The sequence below is a fragment of the Oncorhynchus gorbuscha genome, linkage group LG03 (assembly GCF_021184085.1).
Source record: "Oncorhynchus gorbuscha isolate QuinsamMale2020 ecotype Even-year linkage group LG03, OgorEven_v1.0, whole genome shotgun sequence".
Classification (NCBI taxonomy): domain Eukaryota; kingdom Metazoa; phylum Chordata; class Actinopteri; order Salmoniformes; family Salmonidae; genus Oncorhynchus; species Oncorhynchus gorbuscha.
Window position 1 is genome coordinate 78,743,363 of NC_060175.1, and position 27,668 is coordinate 78,771,030.

Sequence of the window (27,668 nt, forward strand, 5' to 3'; positions counted from 1 at the left end):
GACTCCTTAACAAAATCCTCCTAATGGTTATTTTTACTGTGATAAGTGTGTTTTATTATATTATGTTCATATGATCTTAACATTTACTTGTACTCCACATGCTACTTGTGTCTGTGCCTTGTCAGGAGAGGGTCTACGTTGACAATGGGGTCCTGTTGATCTCATCTTTGAACCTGTCTGATGCCGGGATGTACCAGTGTGTGGCTGAGAATAAATATGGTGTCATCTATTTCAGCACTGAGCTCATGGTCTTAGGTATGGTGGCTTTTATCCATTTCTTAAACATTGTGTGACTGTCTAACAAATCCAAAAGGTCATATTACTGTTCTTTGAAAGGTTAGAAGGATTCGATAATAATGGGGTCAATAATAATGTTTTTTACGTTTCCTGTATCCTTCAGCCTCTTCTCCAGACTTCACTGGTAACCTGCTCAGAGCCCTGCTTAAAGCCAAGGCCGGCACCATAGTGACTCTAGAGTGTAAGCCCCAAGCCTACCCCACCGCTAGCATCCTGTGGAAGAAAGGCAACCAACCCATCCACACCAATGACAGGTAACGTCTTACAGTACATTCTATATATGGTTCAATTCCCCCTTGTCTTCTCCACCCATATTAGTGCTTCATATTACATTGATCCGACGATGATCTGTTCCTAATTTTTTTTAGCCTTATTTAGACAGGTACAAGAAGATACTGATTTCTGCAAGATAAGATGTATTTCTCAATTGGTAATTTTTCTTTGGTAGTACATACAACCTCTGAAAAGATTGTAGATTTATTTTCAAGAAGGAAGAGCTTACATAAAAATAATCTCTATTTATATCAGTTCACTGGTCACGATGGCAACACCCATCCGTAGCACGCGCTCCAGCAGGTGTATCTCACTGATCATCCTTAAAGCCAACACCTCATTTGGCCGCCTTTCGTTCCAGTTCTCTGCTGCCTGTGACTGGAACGAATTGCAAAAATCGCTGAAGTTGGAGACTTTTATCTCCCTCACCAACTTCAAACATCTGCTATCTGAGCAGCTAACCGATCGCTGCAGCTGTACATAGTCTATCGGCAAATAGCCCACCCATTTTTACCTACCTCATCCCCATACTCTTTTTATTTATTTACTTTTCTGCTCTTTTGCACACCAATATATCTACCTGTACATGACCATCTGATCATTTATCACTCCAGTGTTAATCTGCAAAATTGTAATTATTCGCCTACCTCATGCGTTTTGCACACAATGTATATAGACTCCCCTTTTTTTTCTTCCTATTGTGTTATTGACTTGTTAATTGTTTAATCCATGTGTAACTCTGTGTTGTCTGCTCACACTGCTATGCTTTATCTTGGCCAGGTCGCAGTTGCAAATGAGAACTTGTTCTCAACTAGCCTACGTGGTTAAATAAAGGAGAAATAAAATAAAATAAAAAAATCATTTGAAATCATATCAAGAAAATATCTAAATGTCAATGACTTGCTATTAGTTTCATAACTGATTGTGTACACTAAAAATGTTTAAATAGAATGTTCAGAATAACAGACACAATTCAAGGTCAATGGGTTAGAATTTACCCATTGGGCACAGACATCAATTCATTGTCTATTCCACGTTGGTTCAATGTAATTTCATTGAAATGACGTGGAAACAAAATTGATTCAACCAGTGTTTAACCAGTGTGTAGATTTATTTCAAAGTATTTTAGGCACTGTTTTAGGCACTGTTGCCCACTGGTGTTGATAGGGTTAAACACATGACAAGTTGAATGTAAACAGGGTTTACATGTTTATTTTAGTTTTCATTTCCCATTACAGAACATTTAAAGTGTTCTGTTCAATGCCTTAATGAAAATGACCCAGTGTAGAGGACATGAGTCGGGCTTATGGTATCCCAATGAGGTAGCCCTGCCTGGGAGAATAGCAAAGCACACTTTAATGGTTCAAACAGCCGACCAATCAGTCTGTTACCATGCTTATTTGAAAGGGCACTCAACATGCTCGGCACTGACACAAATGATGGATGATTGGCTGAAACATGCATGTCTATCTCGTCTGGCTCAAAGTTGGGTAGAGAGTGACTGCATCACTATTGGTCGTTGTGCGAGATGTTGATGTGTTGAAGGTCGCGAACTGTCTGCTTAAACAGATTGGACATTCATCTGTACCACACAAGATATGGAACCCGAGGCCTTTTCACAGTCTTCAGGTCTAGCATAGAAGCTTGGAAACACACAGTATTAAATAGAGCCATAACAACATGTAACTCTCTGCCTCCCCAGATAACTCAAGCTAGCAATAAAATAAGATTTAAAAAAAACAGATAAAAGAACACCATATGGCACGATGGGGACTTTGAATAGACACACAGACATTATGTATTTTGGACTGTATTTTGCATTGTATTATGTATTGTATCACGTAGTGATATGTGATGCGAGGTTGTCTCGCCTGGCTATCTTGAGATGAATGTGGGTCGCTCTGGATGGGAGCATCTGCTAAGTTACTAAATTGTGATGTACATGTAGTATTTAGTATATTATGTATTTTATTTGTGTTTTGATTTCTGTTTGGACCCCCATAAGAGTAGCCGTTGCCCCGGCAGCAGCTAATTGGGGATCCTAATAAACACTACTAATACTAGTGCCAGCCTCGGCCCCTGGTGGAATTTCCTATTCGACTAACAGTTAAGACTGTTTCTCCCGTGGGAGACTGGGGTTCAGATTCTACCCGTGTCACCAGTTTCTCCATCTACCCCCACAGAATCACTCTCTCTCCAGGTGGAACTTTGAGAATCACTAATGTGACCAAGTATGATGCAGGCAGCTACACCTGCTTTGCCAGAAACCGATTTGGGACCTCCAGCACCACTGGAAGACTCCTCATCACAGGTAAGGTGTTGCATTACACAGTAGTTTAGCCCTAACCAAACCTACACTCTGTCTAACTAAGGGTTACCAAAGGTAAGAGCTAAGCTAGCTCTTCTCTGATACTGAGCTCAGACTTGAGGGCAGAAAACATTACCAGATTCATGGTTTGCATCCCACAGTTTCCCTACTGTACATTTTGCAGTAGGTATAATAATACATTGGAAAGGTGTTCGTGAAACTACTTTATCTTTGTATACTTGGATGCAGCCAACCAATTGACTCGAACAAATGAAATGACCCTGAGCCGAAATAAAGTTGTAAAAGTATGTTTTTATTGCCGATTTTGAAGTGTATTTCTAGAGGAGGGGTTGTTGGTTGCTCATGCAACTATTAACCTCTTCAATTCTGACGCTCTCTGGTGGCATTTTCTAAACGATGCATAATATTATATACTACCCTCAAAGTACATTTCGGATTCAAAGCTATAAGTCCTACAAGCACATGCTTAGTACTGTTAGAAAGGTAACTGACTACTTTTTTAGGTTTTAAATCAAATATGTCACCAATTAATGTTACAAAAGGATTAGTAAAATAAAATTATGGCACTCTAAGCATGCACACAGCTATTTTGAAAGTGCGGGGTTGTGCAACATACATTTTTTCTCATAGGAATCTTTTGTCTTACAAGAATGATATACATAAATGAGGAGAAAGTTTTAGTTTCTATCTATCCATTGATGCAAATATATCCCCTGTCTGATGCCCAGTTCCTCCACTAGAGCGCAATAGGAGATCATGACATCTCTTGGCCACTTGAAACCAGTTGTGTCTGGTTTGGGTAGTGAGTCACTGTTCCAAAATGGCTGAACAGATTTTCAAGCATGACCATAGGAATCAGGCATTTCAAGTTATTGGGTCAGTGTTTTAAAATAAAAGACAGGTGAGAAAACATCAAACTATTTTCCCATTCACTTTTCCTATTGTATATTAGTGAGATAGATCAACGGTGCATGTGGAGGATGCATACAAAGGAAATGTGGCTAGATAAAGAAATGCATTGCTTTATATTGACCATCAGGGTGTACCCTTTCCATGCGTACTAAATGTTTTCACTTTTGGTGACTTGATCTGCATAGCATACTCTATGAATATGACTATAGTTCATGATTTATTTTTTGTGTGAGGTGTGGTGGGGGGTGGAGGTAATGACATTTCCAGCAGTACGATTTGAGTAAAATATCCAAAAAGACAAGGTTTGTAGCATTCAAATGATATGTCAATTTTCAAACAAAAATAAGAGGGGGGGGTACCCCCCCACTCACCGGGCCCTGTACAGGGCCAAAAGAACAACCCCTCAGAGTTAACAGGTGAGCCGAATGGTAACTGTCGAATAATTTGGCTGCCAAACACTGCATTTATTTTTAAACCATACTATGGTATTTGCGTTTTCCGAGGATTTATTCAGAGAAGAGATATACGTATAGAGAATCATGAGACATCTTTTACATATCATTGTTCATGTTGAGGCTCCAAATACAATCCCTTCAATAGTGATACATTTCTTATCCCTTCATTCTTTCTTTTGTGATTTATTGATTTTATTTAGCAAGATAGAGCAAGGTTGTAATTAATTGCCCTGACTTTTGAAGCGCAGCGGCCTCTGACAAACAATGGCTGTAGTGGTTGCAATTCAGTGTGCCCTTATTGTGTGGTCAGCAGGTGCTCTGTGTGTGTAAGCATGTGTCTGTGGGTTAACTCATCTCGTGGATAACAGTCCCACCACCTCGAAGTATAAATCACCTCTGCTTTTTTATCAGATTTATCTGGGTATTGTAATTGCTTTCAGGATTACCAAAGATTATTCCAGTTATGTCAGCAAACAGTATCAGCTCTTATTAGTAACAAGCCTGTTTAATAACCCTTTACTTGGCTAATCTGTTGTAATACTTCCATAATTCTGCCTGAATACTGTGAGACTTATTGCTTTACATAACCCGTCTGTTTATGACAGCAAGTGTAACATTTCCACTATCCATAATTACCTTGTTTCGGGGTTGAGTAGGTTACTTTCTAAATGTAATCCATTAGTTACTAGTTACCTGTCAAATTAGAATCAGTAATGTAACTTTTGGATTACCAAAACTCAGTCATATATGATTACATTCAGTTACTTTTAGATTACTTTCCCCATAGGAGACATTAGAAGAAGACAACATTTTATGTTACCAATTTAATTATTGCAGGATAAATCAATGTAGCTGGCTGTAACGGTTGTCTTCTGTGGACGAAGAATCGGACCAAAGCGCAGCTTGGTTAGAGTTCAACATGTTTAATAAAGACCATAACCGTGAACACTACAAAACAACAAATGTGAAAACCACAACAGTCCTATCTGGTGCATAGACAGAAGACAACCACCCACAAAATACCCAAAGAACATGGCTGCCTAAATATGGTTCCCAATCCAAGACAACGATAAGCACCTGCCTCTGGTTCTCAATTAATCTAGGCAACCATAGACTTACATAAACACCTAGAAAGGAAACAGCCCCATAAACATCTAAAACCCGTAGAAGGGACAAACTCATACATCACCCATGTCACACCCTGACCTAACCAAAATAACAAGGAAAACAAAGAACACTTAGGTCAGGGTGTGACACTGGCCATATATGGATGTTACATTTTACTTTATTGGGTTGGTTATGTTACCCATCGCTAACCCATCGCTTTCTACTACTACATAATAATAATACAATGAAATTATATCTTTACATTAAAAACCAAAGTCAACTGTTTTTAATGTAGGCTGGGATCTGCACTATGTAGCTGTTGCAAGAGCGCATTTTTCACTGGCTGTCCACTGGTTTCAAAAACAATGATTGATAAGCAGTTTATACTTCTTGAATTCAACTATTATTGGGTTCAAATACACATTTAGATTTGTTAACAGCCATCCACAACACCCACAATCCGTAAGACGCAAATAGCTAAATAAGAGAGCAGCATTGTGATTCACATCAATGAGCTACTTAGATATCAATAATAAGTGATATCTGTATCGCTGTAGACTAAACCACTGCTGTCATCCTTACATCCAAGCGTTTATTCAATTTGGATATTCTTTGGATGCCGACAATAGTCGCACCATTGGAAGTCTAAGCTTGGACTGTAGCCTACAAAAGCCTATTCCTGCTCTTTTCCCGCGATCCATCAAACCCATTTGGTGTGTCATCATAATGTTCTCTGACTTGTGGTCAGACTCGCTCAGGTGTAACTAACTTAAACCTTTTTTTCAATGCTGATTTGAAAGTCATTGATAAAACAGAAGTGTCAATGATTTATTTTTCGCAAACATCCTTTCTGAATTTAAAAGTAATCCTTGAAGTAATTATTTAGTTTTCCAAAAGTATTTGTAATCTGATTACAATATTTTTGCTGTTAGTGTAACGGATTACAGTTACCGTTTAAAAAAAATCCCATACATGTAATGGATGACATGTAATCTGTTACTCCCCAACCCTGCTTGTTATTGAACAAGATATAGACAAACAGAATAGCTTTACCAAATAGCATTTGATCATACATTGGAATATTCAGTTTACTTCCTGAATTGACCGAAATGTAATTGACCCCATCCCTGGTGCTAAGTGCGTGGGATTGTTTTTACATTTTGGACAGATCCAACAAGAATTACTCAGGGGCCAGTGGACATGGAGATCATAGTGGGTGAGAGCATCGTGCTGCCCTGCCAGATCGCCTGTGACCCTGTCCTTGATGTCTTCTTCACCTGGGCTTTCAACGGACAGCTCATCACCAAGACAGACCGGCATTTTGAGCTAGTGGGAGGGGTGAGTGACCAACACACTTTCTTCTACACTATTTCTTTGAACATTTGGACATCTGGCATATCTTTCTCAATTCGGTCACATTTGTTCAACTCCAGGGTGAGGTGTCCCCTGATTTCCCCTATTTGTTTTTAAGGGAGACTTTGGCCCTGTTCAAATACTTTTAAACGCACAGACTCTTCATAACACATTGATTGCTGTAAGCAATGGCTCTATCACATACCTTTAACTTAACCAATCCAGCCATGCTGTCATTGTAAATAATAATTAGTTCTCAATTGACTTGTCTGGTTAATATTTAAATAAAAATCCAGCCATGTCAGATGAGTGATCCAATCAGATCCTTCAAGGAAGGAAGCAGGCATTCTTTAAAGTATTTTTTGAGCAGGGCCTTTGGCTAGTTGTAGCTCTGGATTGGTTAATGTGGTCAATAGCACATACCCATTATTGCACAATATCCGTGCAAGCCAATTTGTGCTATGTACACTGAAGCTTGAAAATTGAGAGCTATACTTTCATGTAAATAAGAAAGCGGCACGTTCCCATTGGCTTCTGTCCGAATCTTCCGCATGCTCGCGGGACTTACAGGAAGTAATTACTCAACAAGTAAACACTTGTTGAGTCTCGATTTTCAAGCTTCTCAAGCACTTGCACGCACTGGCTCACACGCAAATATCAAACTAGACATTGTCTGTCTGTCTCATTAATTTGAAAAACTCAATAGCAGTCTTTGATAAGTCTTCAATCAATTGTTCCAATTGTATTTTGTCAATGGTAGCTCAACATGATTTATTAAGTTAGCCTGATCAAAACATATTAAACTTTCTACTGCATCTTTGGTTTCAAGTACATTTTACAGTGTCAGTTTTTCAACTTAACATGAATCTTTTGCCTCTGTTGTATCCTCTGAGGTTTTATATTTTGATGTTCAGCTGCAAAATGATCACTGATCAAGGTCTTGTAACAGATCTTCAACTGTATTGGATATCAGTGGGGTAAAAAGGCGTCGTGCAGTGCCTGGACTACAACAACAAAAACTACTGGATGAAATGGAACACCCACACATTCTGAGAGATTATACATCCGGCATATGTGTGTGTGACTGACAATTTTCTTATCACTAATGAGATTCACTCCTCAAAAATGTCTATAATGTCCCCAAGTCCAAAGAGATTATCAACTAACTTGCCCGCTTCAAGGAATTAATTTCCATAATTAAACCAGATCAGCCTCACCACTATCCCTCCGCCACAGCCAAAGGACGGGATTCCACCTTTAATTTAGCATTTGCTGCTGGCAGTCGTCTTCAGAAATGAAAATCTACAGGGCCCTATTTTTTTTTAAATTACAGTGGAGAAAACTGCCCGAAGACCCATAGACGTAGGAGGGGGTTACATTACAAATGCCCTTTACTTACCCAGGTTGTTTGGGATTTCTTATGATTGCCTTTGTAGAGAACAGCTGGGGATCTGATGATCAGAAACATCCAGTTGAATCATGCCGGGAAGTACATCTGCGTGGTGGACACAGACGTGGAGAGCCTGTCAGCAGTGGCCATATTGATTGTAAAAGGTAAGAAACCCTCCTTTTCGCAGAATTACCACTCACTAATTATAACTGGAGTCAGTTCCTGTAAACACAGAGGGAGTATGTTTGAAGGCCCATTTAGTAGCACCGTTTACAGGGGAATATAGTAGTTGGCTTAATTACAGACATAGAATAGCATCATATAATTGAGCTGTTGTTGCTAGGGGGAAACGTACAACAGACACACAGGAGGCATTCTTAACTATTGAGAGAGAGGCCCTTTAAGGACTACATGACACATTTATATTAAATGAATGACAAGCATTTTGCCAATGTCAGCTTAGGTTGTACATTGAGTCGTCATCAATATTATCTTACTGAATTACATCACTTTTCTGTCACAATATCCAGTAGTTGGCAGATCTGAAGGAAATAGAGTAGGCCTACCGGACCTAAAATGAGTTCTGTCCTGGAGCATCAATCGTCAATGTCATTTTGGGCTTACAAAATGCTCTTTGACAAAAATGTATTCTTAGGGTAACACACAAATGTAGGTACAAATGTATGTTGTACAATAGATAAATAAATATCCATTTCAGTGTTACTGATACCTTTTAGTTCTGAAATGAAAAGGGACTTTTATTTAGAAAACTCCTTACTAATGATATTGAAAAACATTTTTTATGAAGGTTGGTATGAATCATACTACAATACTCATAAATGTGTTTCATAAATGTGATGTGAATGTAAAAGACCTAAATATGTCCATACAGTGTACTGTATTAAAAAGGGGAAATTTTTTAATTCCCATTGTAGTGATGCCTTAAACAAAGCAAATGTAGTATGTTCATTTTAATCTCCGACTATTTTAACGCCCCTGAGATTCTGACAGTATTCTCTCGGCCCTGCCAAGAATATATAATTAACGAGATAAAGAATTGATCCTTGATTGTAGGTTTTAATGAGGGCGACACATCAAAGCTTCTTATTGGAAAGAGCTAATGAGTTTTACATAGATCGATATCGTACAAATTAAGCTGATGTTGACATTCTAAATATAATATATTTAGCATGTCTTTATTATAGAACATAGATTTACAGTACAGTGTTTAGGCTTTGAAGAACAAAGGTGGGTGTTGTTAAACAACATTAATACAATTACTGCACAATACGACACGACTCAAATTGTTAACGAGCGAATGGCAACAACTTTTGACAGCTATTATACATTATTTGATTAAATATCAAGTCACGTTTGCAGTTCTTTATCATGTTTATGAAGTGTTGCAATGTCAAAATGCTCTAATAATTGAAATGTTGTTTGGAATTCTGTTCAAATTCCAGCAAATGAGGAGTGTCAGTGGTCCTAGCATAGATATTATGAAATATCTATTTAATTCTGTGGTTCTTACTCTCATTGTTTGCTGGTGTTCTATGTATTAGCTTTGGCGAACTGACACCTTCATTACAACAGGAAACAGCAGATGAGCTTTAAACATCAGCCCCTCCAATTGGTTGGATAATAAAACTAAATCATTAAAACGGGGGTTCTCGAAGGCTACAGAGATGGTTTTCATTTTCACCTTTTAATGTAGCCCTGTGACTACTACAGTACTGTTGATGAGTGAGAAGAGGATAATTAGAGGGAAAAAATGTATACGCCTGAAGTGGCTTCCTATTCCTTATTAATAGTGTTTTTTCCATGACAGCACATAGTGAGCTTTGGGCAAGAGACATATCTTTCTCTGTATTTTGGCTCTGGCCAATACAAGATAATATACAATAATATACAGTGCCTTCAGGCAGAAGTCACACCCCTTTTTCTCACATTTTGTTGTGTTACAGCCTGAACACACAATAACCCATAATGTCAAAGTGGAATTATGTTTTTCAAAATGTTTACAAATTAATGAACAATGAAAAGCTGAAATGTCTTGAGTCAAGTATTCCACCCCTTTGTTATGGTCAGCCTAAATAAGTTCAGGAGTAAATGTTGCTTAACAATCACATCATATTGGAATGAACGTTATTTACAATAAGGGTTACATGGAGAAAATCGGACCTCTCTGAAATGAAAATGGATGGCCCTCCTTTCAGCAAAATATATTTTACCTTAACCATCCCGAAATGGTTGAAAAAAAACAACAACAAGTAACCCTACCCTACACCCAAAATAATAAATAAAACAAAGAAAATGTGTCTACCATCTACCCTCACTTCTTGGACAGGCCAGAGCCTAAGATGTGCAGTTTTAGAAACTGTTCTTCATCTTTTAAGCATTACATAGCAATGCGTGAATTTAGGGCACAGAGCCAGGGCCAGGGCCAGGGCCAGGGCCAGAAGGTTGTGGGTTCGCAGACAACATGGGGTGTAAGATCTCTTTTATAGCAAAAACATTGCATTGTATTTGCAGGTCGGCCTTTTATAAACATTTCATGCAATTCAACATCATTTCACATATTAGCGGAGTCGTTTTTTAATACCACACAAATTACCAAAATTACAGGCTAAGAATTGACAGTGTGTTCATCTTCATCAGTGTGTTCATCTTATCATATTTCTCCAATGCCAAATCAGTGTGTCTTGTTTGTAAAGAAACTGTCCACGTTTACAAATAATTGAATCTGAGATGTCGTTAGGAATCTGAGCATGGTATTTTCAAAAGTTATGCCTACCTTTCCACCACAGACAGAGTAGGCCTACCGACAGAGAAAAATGTAAGCTTTATCTTCTGGCTACTTCTTCAGTGGCTTAACCCAACGAGAGATGATCAGAAGTGTTTCCCTAAAAAAATTCTGGGTTTAAACATCTATTGTACAGAAAGGGTATAGCTTAATCAATTGATAGTGACCGAATTAGATTACTTCCAAAGCAAAGCCAGCCTCTGAATATCAAAGAAACAAAACAATTCTATCCCCATACGCATCGGAGTGATGTCTTTCCCGGGTATTTTACTGCTTGTTTCTTGACGGCCCTTCACTGACATGGAGGTAGGCTATTTAAAGTAGTGGGTGGAGGAATTGACCGACAAATCTATTGGTTATAGCAGCCTGTAGCCTAATTTTGTTTGTCAAACAGGTAGGTTTACCTCTTATTTCTTAAATAGGAAGAAATAGGCTCCTACCACAAAGCCCTCTTGTTGTTAGTAAAGTGTAAATAAAATAAAGGTGGGTTGAAATGAATTATGCCTACTCGAATTTGTATTCTTTCAGCATCATGAGCTGCCCATTTCCGATTGTGCCACTGCTTCTGCTACAAGTTTCAGTACCACTATGTAAATTACTCCAATCTGGTTTATTGTGAGGTCAATAACTCTGATAAATACATCACGGCCAAGAAACATAATGTTTTTAATAAAAATCTATTATAGTAGTAGCAAGCTATCAAAGTTGACCTCTGGCCCTCCTCATCTTTGCACTCTCTTTCTAAAACTGAATAGAACATAGGCTATAGGCTAGTCCACGCAGTTTTGGGACTAGGCCTAATCAACAACAAAAAAATCAAAAGAAACCTTTGGCACTCCTCGTAAACTGTCACCAGAGCCCTACACAGCACAGCTATTGGTTAAGCAGCACACACAAAAGTATTTGATCAGAAAGAGCAGAGCAGGCCGGGGCTCAGGGTTGGAATATCCATTGCGCTGTGTAATGCAGCCTTGTTTTATCAAACTTTATTTGTCACATGTGCCGAATACAACAGGTACCATGAACCTTACAACTTTACCGGGTAAAGTAGATAATAAACAGCAAGTGGCAGCAGTGTAAATAGTCCTGGAGAAATTCGCTCCACTGCAGCCCAGTCGATGTTAATGGGGGCCTGTTCGGCCCGCCTTTTTCTGTAGTCCACGATCAGCTCGGTATGCGAATTGGAGTGGGTCTAGGGTATCCGGGATGATGCTGTTGATGTGAGCCATGAGCGGCCTTTCAACTCACTTCATGGTAGTCATTTAGGCAGGTTACCTTCGCTTCCTTAGGCACAGGGACTATGGTGGTCTGCTTGAAACATGTAGGTATTACAGACTGGGTCAGGGAGAGGTTGAAAATGTCAGGTAAGACTCTTGCCAGTTCGTCGGTGCATGCTTTGAGTACACTTCCTGGTAATCCGTCTGGCCCGCGGCTTTATGAATGAGCTCATCTGGTAGGCTCACGTGACTGGGCAGCTCACGGCTGTGTTTCCCTTTGTAGTCCATAATAGTTTTCAAGCCCTGCCACATCCGAAGAGCGTCAGAGCCGTTGTAGTAGGATTCAATCTTAATCCTGTATTGACTCTTTGCCTGTTTGATGGTTCGTCAGAGGGTATAGCAGGATTTCTTACAAGTGTCTGGATTAGTGTCCCGCTCCTTGAAAGCGGCGGCTCTAACCTTTAGCACGATGCGGATGTTGCCTGTAATCCATGGCTTCGGGTTTTGATATGTACGTACGGTCACTGTAGGGACGACGTCGTTGATGCAGTTATTGATGAAGCCGATGACTGAGGTGGTATACTCCTCAATGCCATTAGATGAATTCCGGAACATATTCCAGTCTGTGCTAGCAAAACAGTCCTATAGCGTAGCATCCAGGTCATCTGACCATTTATTGAGCGAGTCACTGGTACTTCCTTCTTTAGTTTTTGCTTGTAAGCAGGAATCAGGAGGATAGAATTATGTTCAGATTTGCCAAATGGAGTGTGGGGGGAGCTTTGTATGCATCTTTGTGTGTGGAGTAAAGGTGTTCAATAGTGATGTGCTGGTACTAGGAGCGCCGCTTCTGGATGAGCATTTTCTTGTTTGCTTTTGGCCTTAAACAGCTGGTTGAGTGCCGTCTTAGTGCCAGCATCGGTTTGTGGTTGTAAACAGACGGCTATGAATAATATAGATGAGTACCCTCTTAGTAGATAGTGTGGTCTACAGCTTATCATAAGGTACTCTTCCTCAGGCGAGCAATACCTTGAGTCTTCTTTAATAGTAGACATCAAGCACCAGCTGTTATTGACAAATAGACACATACCCCCGCCCTCGTCTAACCAGACGTTGCTTCTCTGTCCTGCCGATGCATGGAAAATTCTGCCAGCTCAATATTATCTGTGTCGTCGTTCAGCCACGACTCGGTGAAACATAAGATAGTACAGTTTTTAATGTCCCCATGGTAGGATAATCTTGATCGTATATCATCCATTTTGTTTTCGAATGATTGCACGTTGGCCAATATTTATATGTATTTTTTTACCATTATTTAACCAGGGAAGTCAGTTAAGAACAAATTCTTATTTTCAATGACGGCCTAGGAACAGTGGGTTAACTGCCTGTTCAGGGGCAGAACGACAGATTTGTACCTTGTCAGCTCGGTAGTTTGAACTTGCAACCTTCCGGTTAGTAGTCCAACGCTCTAACCACTAGGCTACCCTGCCGCCCCATATAATGGATCATAGTGGTGTTTTACTCACTCTCCCACGAATTCTCAGAAGGCAGCCCGACCTCCGTCCCCTTTTTCTCCGTTTTTTCTTCACGCAATTGACGGGGATTTGGGCCCGTTCCCTTGAAAGCAGTATATCCTTTGCATCAGATTTGTTTAAAAAAAAACATCTTTCCAGTTCGAGTTGTGTTATTGCTGTTCTGATGTTCAGAAGTTATTTTCGGTCATAAGAGATGTTTGCAGCAACATTATGTACAAAAATAATAATAATTTTAAGTTAGAAAAAACGTGAAAAAAAATAGCAAAATAGCACAGTTGGTTAGGAGCCCAGCCCGTAAGACGGCAGCCATCCCCTCCGGCGCCATTATACCTATTTACACCATCCCAGCAGCTATCTTAGAAATACTGTATAACTTTGCTCTGTGCTTCTCCCATCATGCACATCGAAACCTATACGCTGTTGATAATTTGATTGAGACCACACTAAATAGCCTATAGACGCAATTGATTTATTTGTATTTTATTTTTTTATTTCACCTTTATTTAGACAGGTAGGTAAGTTGAGAACAAGTTCTCATTTATAACTGCGACCTGGCCAAGAATAAAGCAAAGCAGTTCATCACAAACAACACAGAGTTACACATAGAATAAACAAAACATACAGTCAATACAGTTGAAAAACATCTATATACAGTGTGTGTAAAAGAGGTAAGAAAAGGGAGGTAAGGCAATAAATAGGCCATGGTGGCGAATTAATTACAATATACCAATTAGACACTAGAGTGATTGACGTGCAGAAGATGAATGTGCAAGTAGAAATGCAGGGGTGCATTTACAGTATGGGGATGAGGCAGTTGGATGGGCTATTTACAGATGGGCTATGTACAGATGCAGTGATCTGTGAGCTGCTCAGACAGCTGGTGCTTAAAGCTAGTGAGGGAGGTAAGAGTCTCCAGCTTCAGTGATTTTTGCAATTCATTCCAGTCATTGGCAGCAGAGAACTGGAAGGAAAGGCTGCCAAAGGAGGAATTGGCTTTGGGGGTGACTAGAGAGATATACCTGCTGGAGCGTGTGCTACGGGTGGGTGCTGCTATGGTGACCAGTGAGCTGAGATAAGGTGGGGCCTTACCTATCAGAGCCTTGTAGATGACCTGAAGCTAGTGTGTTTAGCGACGAGTATGATGCAAGGGCCAGCCAACGAGAGCGTACAGGTCACAGTGGTGGGTGGTATATGGGGCTTTGGTGACAAAACGGATGGCACTGTGATAGACTGCATCCAATTTGTTGAGTAGAGTGTTGGGGGCTGTTTTGTAAATTACATTGCCGAAGTCGAGGATCGGTAGGATGGTCAGTTTTACGAGGGAATGTTTGGCAGCATGAATGCAGGATGCTTTTTTGCGAAACAGGAAGCCGATTTAATTTTGGATTGGAGATGCTTAATGTGAGTCTGGAAGGAGAGTTTACAGTCTAACCAGACACCTATGTATTTGTAGTTGTCCACATATTCTAAGTCAGAACCATCCAGAGTAGTGATGCTGGGCGGGCGGACAGGTGTGGGCAGCGATCGGTTGAAGAGCATGTATTTGGGTTTACTTGCATTTAAGAGCAGTTGGAGGCCACGGAAGGAGTGTTGTATGGCATTGAAGCTCGTCTGAAGGTTAGTTAACACAGTGTGCAAAGAAGTGGCAGAAGTATACAGAATGGTGTCATCTGTGTGTGTGATATTGCGCGCCCAGCTGAGAATCAGAGATGAGGGCACACATCGATATACAGTATAGCCTAATAAGCAACTAATTCTAAAACCCTGAGAAATATTTAAATTTCATAAATTACAAATGACATAACACTCCCCTTGACTAGATATAAAAAAAATACTAAACCCTCCCCTTCACTGAAATTAAAAAAGCATGACCCTCCCCCATTTTCTTTCAGGTAACCATTCTATACATTTTCATCCATCTGTAAGTTGCATCGACTCAGTCTGTGTGCAATAATAGTGTTTTTTAAAATCACATCTCATCTCTGTACCCCACACATACAGTCTCTATTTCCGAATCGACTCTTCAGATATTTTCATATCTTATCGAGTACAGTCTTGTATTTGTGTATTATTATTACCTCACCAGTTCTCATTACTGAACGTCACAAACCCTTGGATATCTGCACGAACCCTAGCCTCCATAATGAATCAGTGATATACAAATTGGATTAATTGTTTATTTACTAACTAACTAATCAAGTCACAGAATTACATAAACAAACAATATGGTTATTGGTTACTAACACAGTGCATTGATAAGTCCCTAGTGGGCTAAACCAGTATGACGGCTTGGTAGACAATGGAAAGGGGTGGGGACAGATAAAAAGCGGGAAAGACCAAATGGATCCACTACACACAGTTAATAATAATAATAATAATACACAGTTGATAATTATATTAATTGAAATGTATGTATTTACGCCTGTATGCCGTTGTTGTCTTCTCTGTTGGAATCACCGACCCGTCTGCTGGAGAGTCAGTTCATCAGAGAGTCTCTGGTTAACTTCCCCAGAAGTCACAATGTCTTTCATAGTTGTCGCTTTCTCAGCGGCTCTGGATAGTGTCTGTTGTAATGGATACGTCAGGCATACAGATGGTCGTTGCATGGAATAGATGCTTCCGCGGTTGTTGGTTTTCACGCGCTAGATTTACATAATTTCCAGCTGCAGACTAGTAATTCTACGTCTAGGATTTGCTCTTATTCTGTAGTGATCGATAGTCTCAGAGTTGAACCATTTCCAGCCATGTAGCCAACACTACACGCTGTCTGGTCTCCTGGGCCTGTTGTTATCTTTTCAAAAGTATTCTTATACTTATTCATTAGGGGTGAAACAGTTCACAAAACTCACTGTTGGGTATGATACGGTACAGTGGCGTCACGGTTTGGTACGGTTTCGATACATCGACAAAATAAATGCCTGAGAAATATGTCATTTGTATTTAGATTTTCCATTTATTATAATAGTAAACATGGGTAGCTTTAATTCCCAGGAGCAGATGAAAACAAAGGGACAACAAAAAACAACAGTGCCTAGCCATTTAAAACAGAACTTCAACAAGAGTGCATAGTCCAATTAAGAAGATTAGTCTCTCCAAATTATCTGCAGTGAGCACAGATCGGCTTGCTGTGACAATGTAAGCCACTGTGGAGAATACCCTCTCGCTAGGGACAGAGGTCCCAGGCACAGCCAGGTAGCGCCTTGCTAACATGGCAACATGAGGGTATATTAACTCTTTAACTCTTCCACCATGTACAGTTGAAGTTGGAAGTTTACATACACCTTAGCCGAATACATTTAAACTCAGTTTTTCACAATTCCTGACATTTAATCCTGGGAAAAAAATCCCTGTTTTAGGTCAGTTAGGATCACCACATTATTTTTTGCAAGCCTCCTCCAAACATAGCAATAGTCATTATGGCCAAACAGTTATATTTTTGTTTCATCAGACCAGAGAAAAGTCCCTGAAAAGTACGATCTTTGTTCCCATATGCAGTTGCAAACCGTAGTCTGACTTTTTTATGGCGGTTTTGGAGCAGTGGCTTCTTCCTTGTTGAGCGGCCTTTCAGGTTATGTCAATATAGGACTCGTTTTACTGTGGATATAGATACTTTTGTACCTGTTTCCTCCAGCATCTTCACAAGGGCCTTTGCTGTTGTTCTGGGGCAAATGAGTAGTCATGTTACTCGTATTGCCACTCGAATAGTCTATCGGCAATGAACAGAGCCTACACGTTGTAGAAGTTTTATTCACCACTCGTTGGCAATCCCCGTTATAGTTTACAGGGAAACCGAAATGTTCCCAGGTTGTTCCCAGGTGGCAGACCTCAATGATCTCTTCTAGTTCTGCTCCTTTGCATTTAGCTAACTGCTAATTCCTTCATCAGCTAATTGCTGCTACGACGGTCTCTTAGCTCTGTTCTCGCTGGAGTGAAATAACTAATGAGTGGAGCTGCATACAGCTACGAGACAAAACACCTTTCTTTTCTTAAGACAACTTTATTACTAAACTCAGAAAAAAAAGAAACATCCCTTTTTCAGGACCCTGTCTTTCAAAGATAATTTGTAAAAATCCAAATAACACTAGCACCTTACAGACGGTAGGCAATTAAGGTCACAGTTATTAAAACTTAAGAGGCCTTTCTACTGACTCTGAAAAACACCAAAAGAAAGATGCCCAAGGTCCCTGCTCATCTGCGTGAACGTGCCTTAGGCATGCTGCAAGGAGGCGTGATAACTGAAGATGTGGCCACAGCAATAAATTGCAATACATTTCCATGTCCGTACTGTGAGACGCCTAAGACAGAGCTACAATGAGACAGGACGGGCAGCTGATCGTCCTCGCAGTGGCAGTCCATGTGTAACAACACCTGTACAGGATCAGTACATCCGAACATGACACCTGCGGGACAAGTACAGGATGGCAACCACAACTGCACGAGTTACACCAGGAATGCACAATCCCTCCATCAGTGCTCAGACTGTTCGCAATAGGCTGAGAGATTCTGGATTGAGGGCTTGTAGGCCGGTTGTAAGGCAGGTCCTCACCAGACATAACCGGCAGCAAAGTCGCCTATGGGCACATACCCACCGTCGCTGGACCAGACAGGACTGGCAAAAACTGTTCTTCACTGACAAGTCATGGTTTTGTCTCAACAGGGGTGATAGTCGGATTCACATTTATCGTCAAAGGAATGAGCGTTACACATGAGGCCTGTACTCTGGAGCGGGATTGATTTGGAGATGGAGGGTCCGTCATGGTCTTGTTATGCAGGTGAATGAAGACCCAAAAGCGACTTAGCAAAAAACAGAGTCTTTATTCCAGTAAAACTCAAGACGAAAACAAAACATGAAAAAATTTAATTCCACTCGTAGTGACGAGGACAGACTGGAGACTCGAGCATTGACTGCAGGTTGCCTCGGGAAGGCACCGACCGTAGCAGACTAAGGCACCTGCTACACGCAGCATCTGAAGGAGACAAGACACGACAGGGCGAGACAATGACACAGCACAGCGAACATCATACAAGGATCCGACAGGACAGAAACGGAAAACAAGGGGAGAAATAGGGACTCTAATCAGAGGACAAGATAGGGGACAGGTGTGAAAAGACTAAATGAGTGAGTTAGGAGAATGAGGAACAGCTGGGAGCAGGAACGGAACGATAGAGAGAGGAGAGAGAGGGAGGGGGAGAGAGAGGGATAGAAAAAGGGAACGAACCTAATAAGACCAGCAGGGGGAAACGAACAGAAGGGAAAGAATAATGACAAGACAATATAAGACAAAACATGACAGTACCCCCCCACTCACCGAGCGCCTCCTGGCGCACTCGAGGAGGAATCCTGGCGGCAACGGAGGAAATCATCAATCAGCGAACGGTCCAGCACGTCCCGAGATGGAACCCAACTCCTCTCCTCAGGACCGTAACCCTCCCAATCCACTAAGTATTGGTGACCACGTCCCCGAGAACGCATGTCCATGATCCTACGTACCTTGTAAATAGGTGCGCCCTCGACAAGGACGGGGGGAAGACGAACGGGGTGCGAAGAAAGGGCTTGACACAGGAGACATGGAAGACAGGATGGACGCGACGAAGATGTCGCGGAAGAAGCAGTCGCACAGCGACAGGATTGACGACCTGGGAGACACGGAACGGACCAATGAACCGCGGAGTCAACTTACGAGAAGCTGTCGTAAGGGGAAGGTTACGAGTGGAAAGCCACACTCTCTGACCGCAACAATACCTAGGACTCTTAATCCTACGTTTATTGGCGGCTCTCACAGTCTGCGCCCTGTAACGGCAAAGTGCAGACCTCACCCTCCTCCAGGTGCGCTCACAACGTTGGACAAACGCCTGAGCGGAGGGAACGCTGGACTCGGTGAGCTGGGACGAGAACAGAGGATGCTGGTAACCCAGACTACTCTGAAACGGAGATAGCCCGGTAGCAGACGAAGGAAGCGAGTTGTGAGCGTATTCTGCCCAGGGGAGCTGTTCTGCCCAAGACGCAGGGTTTCTAAAAGAAAGGCTGCGTAGTATGCGACCAATCGTCTGATTGGCCCTTTCTGCTTGACCGTTAGACTGGGGATGAAAACCGGAAGAGAGACTGACGGAAGCACCAATCAAACGACAGAACTCCCTCCAAAACTGTGACGTGAATTGCGGACCTCTGTCTGAAACGGCGTCTAACGGGAGGCCATGAATTCTGAGCACATTCTCGATGATGATTTGTGCCGTCTCCTTAGCGGAAGGAAGCTTAGCGAGGAGAATGAAATGTGCCGCCTTAGAGAACCTATCGACAACCGTAAGAATCACAGTCTTCCCCGCAGACAAAGGCAGACCGGTAATGAAGTCTAAGGCGATGTGAGACCATGGTCGAGAAGGAATGGGAAGCGGTCTGAGACGACCGGCAGGAGGAGAGTTACCTGACTTAGTCTGCGCGCAGTCCGAACAAGCAGCCACGAAACGGCGCGTGTCACGCTCCTGAGTAGGCCACCAAAAGCGCTGGCGAATAGAAGCAAGAGTACCTCGAACGCCGGGATGGCCAGCTAACTTGGCAGAGTGAGCCCACTGAAGAACAGCCAGACGAGTAGAAACAGGAACGAAAAGAAGGTTACTAGGACAAGCGCGCGGCGACGCAGTGTGAGTGAGTGCTTGCTTAACCTGTCTCTCAATTCCCCAGACTGTCAACCCGACAACACGCCCATAAGGAAGAATTCCCTCGGGATCAGTAGAAGCCACAGAAGAACTAAAGAGACGGGATAAGGCATCAGGCTTGGTGTTCTTATTACCCGGACGATAAGAAATCACAAACTCGAAACGAGCGAAAAACAACGCCCAACGAGCTTGACGTGCATTAAGTCGTTTGGCAGAACGGATGTACTCAAGGTTCTTATGGTCAGTCCAAACGACAAAAGGAACGGTCGCCCCCTCCAACCACTGTCGCCATTCGCCTAGGGCTAAGCGGATGGCGAGCAGTTCGCGGTTACCCACATCATAGTTGCGTTCCGATGGCGACAGGCGATGAGAAAAATAAGCGCAAGGATGAACCTTATCGTCAGACTGGAAGCGCTGGGATAGAATGGCTCCCACGCCCACCTCTGAAGCGTCAACCTCGACAATGAATTGTTTAGTGACGTCAGGAGTAACGAGGATAGGAGCGGACGTAAAACGTTTCTTGAGGAGATCAAAAGCTCCCTGGGCGGAACCGGATCACTTAAAGCACGTCTTGACAGAAGTAAGAGCTGTGAGAGGGGCAGCAACTTGACCGAAATTACGAATGAAACGCCGATAGAAATTAGCGAAACCTAGAAAGCGCTGCAACTCGACACGTGACCTTGGAACGGGCCAATCACTGACAGCCTGGACCTTAGCGGGATCCATCTGAATGCCTTCAGTGGAAATAACAGAACCGAGAAAAGTGACGGAGGAGACATGAAAGGCGCACTTCTCAGCCTTCACGTAGAGACAATTCTCTAAAAGGCGCTGGAGTACACGTCGAACGTGCTGAACATGAATCTCGAGTGACGGTGAAAAAATCAGGATATCGTCAAGGTAGACAAAAACAAAGATGTTCAGCATGTCTCTCAGTACATCATTAACTAATGCCTGAAAAACAGCTGGAGCATTAGCGAGACCAAACGGCAGAACCCGGTACTCAAAATGCCCTAACGGAGTGTTAAACGCCGTTTTCCACTCGTCCCCCTCTCTGATGCGCACGAGATGGTAAGCGTTACGAAGGTCCAACTTATTAAAGAACCTGGCTCCCTGCAGAATCTCGAAGGCTGATGACATAAGGGGAAGCGGATAACGATTCTTAACCGTTATGTCATTCAGCCCTCGATAATCCACGCAGGGGCGCAGAGTACCGTCTTTCTTCTTAACAAAAAAAAAACCCGCCCCGGCAGGAGAGGAAGAAGGCACTACGGTGCCGGCGTCAAGAGACACAGACAAATAATCCTCGAGAGCCTTACGTTCGGGAGCCGACAGAGAGTATAGTCTACACCGAGGGGGAGTGGTCCCCGGAAGGAGATCAATACTACAATCATACGACCGGTGAGGAGGAAGGGAGTTGGCTCGGGACCGACTGAAGACCGTGCGCAGATCATGATATTCCTCCGGCACTCCTGTCAAATCACCAGGTTCCTCCTGAGAAGAGGGGACAGAAGAAACAGGAGGGATAGCAGACATTAAACACTTCACATGACAAGAAACGTTCCAGGATAGGATAGAATTACTAGACCAATTAATAGAAGGATTATGACATACTAGCCAGGGATGACCCAAAACAACAGGTGTAAAAGGTGAACGAAAAATCAAAAAGGAAATAGTCTCACTGTGGTTACCAGATACTGTGAGGGTTAAAGGTAGTGTCTCATATCTGATACTGGGGAGATGACTACCATCTAAGGCGAACATGGGCGTAGGCTTCCCTAACTCTCTGAGAGGAATGTCATGTTTCCGAGCCCATGCTTCGTCCATAAAACAACCCTCAGCCCCAGAGTCTATCAAGGCACTGCATGAAGCAGCCGAACCGGTCCAGCGTAGATGGACCGACATAGTAGTACAGGATCTTGATGGAGAGACCTGAGTAGTAACGCTCACCAGTAGCCCTCCGCTTACTGATGAGCTCTGGCCTTTTACTGGACATGAATTGACAAAATGTCCAGAAAAACCGCAATAGAGGCACAGGCGGTTGGTGATCCTCCGTTCCCTCTCCTTAGTCGAGATGCGAATACCTCCCAGCTGCATGGGCTCAGTCTCTGAGCCGGAGGGAGGAGATGGTTGCGATGCGGAGAGGGGGAACACCGTTAACGCGAGCTCTCCTCCACGAGCTCGGTGACGAAGATCTACCCGTCGTTCTATGCGGATGGCGAGTGCAATCAAAGAGTCCACACTGGAAGGAACCTCCCGGGAGAGAATCTCATCCTTAACCTCTGTGTGGAGTCCCTCCAGAAAACGAGCGAGCAGCGCCGGCTCGTTCCAGTCACTAGAGGCAGCAAGGGTGCGAAACTCTATAGAGTAATCCGTTATGGATCGATCACCTTGACATAGGGAAGCCAGGGCCCTAGAAGCCTCCCTACCAAAAACTGAACGATCAAAAACCCGTATCATCTCCTCTTTAAAGTTCAGGTAATTGTTAGAACAATCAGCCCTTGCCTCCCAGATAGCTGTGTCCCACTCTCGAGCCCGGCCAGTAAGGAGTGATATGACGTAAGCAACCCGAGCTCTCTCTCTTGAGTATGTGTTGGGTTGGAGAGAGAACACAATATCACACTGGGTGAGAAAGGAGCGGCACTCAGTGGGCTGCCCGGAGTAACAAGGTGGGTTATTAACCCTAGGTTCCGGAGACTTGGCAGACCAGGAAGTAGCTGGTGGCACGAGACGATGACTCTGTAACTGTCCAGAGAGGTCGGAAACCTGAGCGGCCAGGGTCTCAACGGCATGACGAGCAGCAGACAATTCCTGCTCGTGTCTGCCGAGCATAGCTCCCTGGATCTCGACGGCAGTGTTACGAGAATCCGTAGTCGCTGGGTCCATTCTTGGTCGGATCCTTCTGTTATGCAGGTGAATGAGGACCCAAAAGCGACTTAGCGAAAACAGAGTCTTTATTCCAGTAAAACTCAAGACGAAAACAAAACATGAAAAAACTTAATTCCACTCGTAGTGACGAGGACAGACTGGAGACTCGAGCATTGACTGCAGGTTGCCTCGGGAAGGCACCGACCGTAGCAGACTAAGGCACCTGCTACACGCAGCATCTGAAGGAGACAAGACACGACAGGGCGAGACAATGACACAGCACAGCGAACATCATACAAGGATCCGACAGGACAGAAACGGAAAACAAGGGGAGAAATAGGGACTCTAATCAGAGGACAAGATAGGGGACAGGTGTGAAAAGACTAAATGAGTGAGTTAGGAGCATGAGGAACAGCTGGGAGCAGGAACGGAACGATAGAGAGAGGAGAGAGAGGGAGGGGGAGAGAGAGGGATAGAAAAAGGGAACGAACCTAATAAGACCAGCAGGGGGAAACGAACAGAAGGGAAAGCATAATGACAAGACAATATAAGACAAAACATGACAGGTCTGGGGCGGTGTGTTACAGCATCATCGGACTGAGCTTGTTGTCATTGCAGGCAATCTCAACGCTGTGTGTTACAGGGAAGATATCCTCCTCCCTCATGTGGTACCCTTCCTGCAGGCTCATCCTAACATGACCCTCCAGCATGACAATGTCACCAGCCATACTGCTCGTTCTGTGCGTGATTTCCTGCAAGACAGGAATGTCAGTGTTCTGCCATGGCCAGCGAAGAGCCCGGATCTCATTCCCATTGAGCACGTCTGGGACCTGTTGGATCGGATGGTGAGGCTAGGGCCATTCCCCCCAGAAATGTCTGGGAACTTGCAGATGTCTTGGTGGAAGAGTGGAGTACCATCTCACAGCAAGAACTGGCAAATCTGGTGCAGTCCATGAGGAGGAGATGCACTGCATTACTTAATGCAGCTGATAGCCACACCAGATACTGACTGTTACCCCGCCCCCTTTGTTCAGGGACACATTATTCAATTTCCATTAGTCACATGTCTGTTCAGTTTATGTCTCAGTTGTTGAATCTTGTTATGCTCATGCAAATATTTACACATTTGAAGTTTGCTGAAAATAAACGCAGTTGACAGTGAGAGGACATTTCTTTTTTTGCTGGGTTTATATAGATATTTTTCCCACATTAATTTATATGCCATAATATTTTTTGGTACAATTAAATATATATATATCTTCCTAACTGGAATATATGAAGGTTCGCAGTACATACCGAACCATGCACCCTGGACCCTGTACCGAACGGTTCAATACGAATACACGTACCGTTTCACCCCTATTATTCATTAATCTTATGCAACATTCAGAAGTAAACCTGACAGTTGGGAAATGTCCACTTTAAGAGATACAGTTATGTGTGTTTCCTGTACTTCATGAGATCACCAAATGAAACACACTTGACATGACTGTCCCTTAAGTGTCCACTGACCATTTCCACATTCTCAAAAATATAAATATTGTTTAATTCTCCCATTTTGGGGATTATTAGTTTCGACAAGAGAATCTCTGTTCTCCATAGACTCTCTCCCTCAGTACTACATGGCAGTTTCTACCAGGTATTTATGACCGTTGTAAAACCTGATGTGGGAGAGAAAATGAGAGAGGGGGAGCCACTATCTACACCCAAAAAGGGCCACGTCGTGACAGATTCAACTACAAAGACCAAGGAGGTCGTCCAATGCCTCGCAATGAAGTGCACCGATTGGTAGATGGGTAAAAATCTATATATATATCCCTTTGAGCATGATGAAGTTATTAATTACACTTTGGATGGTGTGTCAATACACCCAGTCACTACAAAGATACAGGCGTCTTTCCTAACTCAGTTGCCGGAGAGGAAGGAAACCACTCAGGGATTTCACCATGATGCCTATGGTGACTTTAAAACAGTTACAAAGTTTAATGGCTGTGATAGGAGGAAATTAAGGATGGATCAACATTATTGTAGTTACTCCACATACTAACCTAATTGACATAGTGAAAAGAAGGAAGAGTGTACAGAATAAAAATATTCCCAAACATGCATCCTGTTTGCAACAAGGCACTAAAGCAATACTGCAAAAAATAAATTGGCAAAGCAATTCACTTTCTTTCTGAATACAAAGTGTTATGTTTGGGGCAAATCCAATACAACACATTACTGAGTACGACTCTCCATATTTTCAACCATAGTGGGGGCTGAATGTTATGGGTATGCTTGTACTCGTTAAGAACTGGGGAGTTTTTCAGGATAAAAATTTATGGAATAAGTCAAGGGGTATGAATACTTTCAGAAGGCACTATATGTAATTTAGCAGACAGTTTTATCCAAAGTGACCGACAGTCTTGCGCGCATATAGTAGCACTGTATATGGAATAGGGAGTCATTTGAGATTGGCTCAGTGTGGATGGCAGCTGAAATAAGGAGCTGTTGCAGCAGCAGATAATAAAGAGGTGTGTATGTGTGTGCGTGCCTGCATGTGCGTGTACAGTAGGGGGGACTCTAACTCTGCTTAATTTGCGATCGAGTCAGGCCCCCCTGGCCCTCCAGACACAGTGGCAGTGGAGGAGGTGACAGACAGCACAGCACAGCTCTCATGGAGCCGCGGCAGGGATAACAGCAGCCCCATCACCAGCTACCTCATCCAGACCAGGACCCCCTTCACTGTGGGCTGGCAGAGGGTGGACACAGGTAGGCCTGCACATTGATCTAGCCTCTTTGTTTATCTGTGAAGATTTAATTGATAGGTCATACATTTCATTAGGGATGGAAATTAAGCTAGCCCGCTAGCCCGTGGCTAGTTCTTTTCAGACTGGGATAGCAGAAAATGTGCCCAACTAACCTAACGGCTAGTGAAATTCTGTCTTTTCAAATATGTCTTGGCACAGATTTTGGATCCGGGCTAGTAAAAATTGCAGTCTTCTTGGCCGGTGTGCCAGTGCCCAATATCCATACGTTACATCCCTGCGTTTGGGCTCCCGAGGGGTGCAGCGGTCTAAGGCACTGTATCTCAGTGCTAGGAGCGTAACTACAGACCCTGGTAGATTCCAGGCTGTATCTCAACCAGCCATGATTGGGAGTCCCATAGGGCGGAGCACAATTGGCCCAGCTTCGTAAAAAATGTGATCATGAACATGTAAAAGAATATTTAATGTTGACCCACAACAACAGATCATGTAGATGCCCTATCCTTGGATTAAAGTGAACCGTGTATAATTTTTTTACCATAAAGGACTATTTGATTGAAATTATGGTTTATCTACGTTGATGGCATGCCTGATCTTAGCCTTATTTCCCTCTGTCCCTAGTTCCTGAGGTAATTGATGGCAACACACTGACAGCCACGGTGGTGGATCTCAATGCCTGGGTAGAGTACGAGTTTCGAGTTGTGGCAAAGAACAGTGTGGGAGTGGGCGAGCCCAGTCCCACCTCCCTCCAGACACGGACAGAGGATGCAGGTGAGTTGTTCACGCAAATTCCACTCCATAAAACGCTTCATAAAATGATTCATAAAACGCTTCATAAACTTTTCATGAGAAGTAGTTGGGTCATTCCACGAATAGAGTGCCTTTTGCATCCCTTCTGATTTTAAGTAGAAATTGTGCACCATATTGAATTTTTAGATCCTGTTATATTGAATGGAAGTGCCCTTTAAAAGGTTGATTAAGTTCTGCTATGATAAGTAAATGCCATAATGTAGATATTTTGTTAGATACTGCTCCCTATTTTTTTTTTCATTTTAGCTGTCAAGCTAGCTATTCGGTCCAAAACACTGAGCTATATATGAACTAGAGGCCGCGTTCAAGATGGACAACCATTGTTTTCAATGTAATCTACTCATGTTTGCATGCACTGTTTCGTGGTTGTCCAGATCCGGTTTTAGAGAGCTGATTACGCCTGCGCATGAGCACTTAGTGCGCACTGGAGCAGCGCGAGAAGTGACAACATCATCAGGTCATCTAGAAATTTGACAAAGTGAATTCAAATCAAATCTTTGGCTGTGAGTGATGGAAAAAAATCAGACAATTTACTTTAATAATTTAAAGAATGTTTTTGTAAAGTGTATTATTTGCAATTTTCTCATTTGACTTCTCGATGGGAGCTGCAGCAGGTAGCCTAGGGGTTAGAGTGTTGGGCCAGTGACTGGAAGGTTGCTGGATCAAATCCGGAGTGGATAGGGTAAAAATATGTTGTTCTGCTCCTGAGTAAGGTAGTTAACCCATTGTTCCCCGGGCACAGTGGATGTCGATTAAGGCCAGACCCCCCCCTCCCCCCCGCACCCCTCTGATTCAGAGGAGTTGGGGTAAATGCGGTAGACACATTTCAGTTGAATACATTCAGTTGGACAACTGACTAGGTACTCCCCTTTACCCCATCTATGAAAACATTAATTTTGGGCTTGACTTCAGAAAAACTGC

The 27,668-nt window shown here is 42.7% G+C and overlaps 1 protein-coding gene and 1 long non-coding RNA gene across 3 annotated transcripts in view; one reads left to right on the forward strand and one right to left on the reverse strand.

Moving 5' to 3' along the window:
* Nucleotides 1-27,668, forward strand: part of cntn3a.2 (contactin 3a, tandem duplicate 2) — a 71,051-nt gene that overhangs the window by 13,576 nt on the left and 29,807 nt on the right. The window contains exons 10-16 of the mRNA XM_046343838.1: nt 126-255; nt 401-551; nt 2,754-2,881; nt 6,542-6,711; nt 8,163-8,280; nt 25,783-25,941; nt 26,559-26,708. Coding sequence (XP_046199794.1) covers nt 126-255; nt 401-551; nt 2,754-2,881; nt 6,542-6,711; nt 8,163-8,280; nt 25,783-25,941; nt 26,559-26,708 — 1,006 coding nt within the window. The remainder of the gene's footprint in view (nt 1-125; nt 256-400; nt 552-2,753; nt 2,882-6,541; nt 6,712-8,162; nt 8,281-25,782; nt 25,942-26,558; nt 26,709-27,668) is intronic.
* Nucleotides 1-27,668, reverse strand: part of LOC124031964 — a 40,604-nt gene that overhangs the window by 7,020 nt on the left and 5,916 nt on the right. For both annotated transcript variants that reach the window (XR_006838188.1, XR_006838187.1), the window contains exon 2: nt 8,126-8,338. This is a non-coding gene — a long non-coding RNA (uncharacterized LOC124031964). The remainder of the gene's footprint in view (nt 1-8,125; nt 8,339-27,668) is intronic.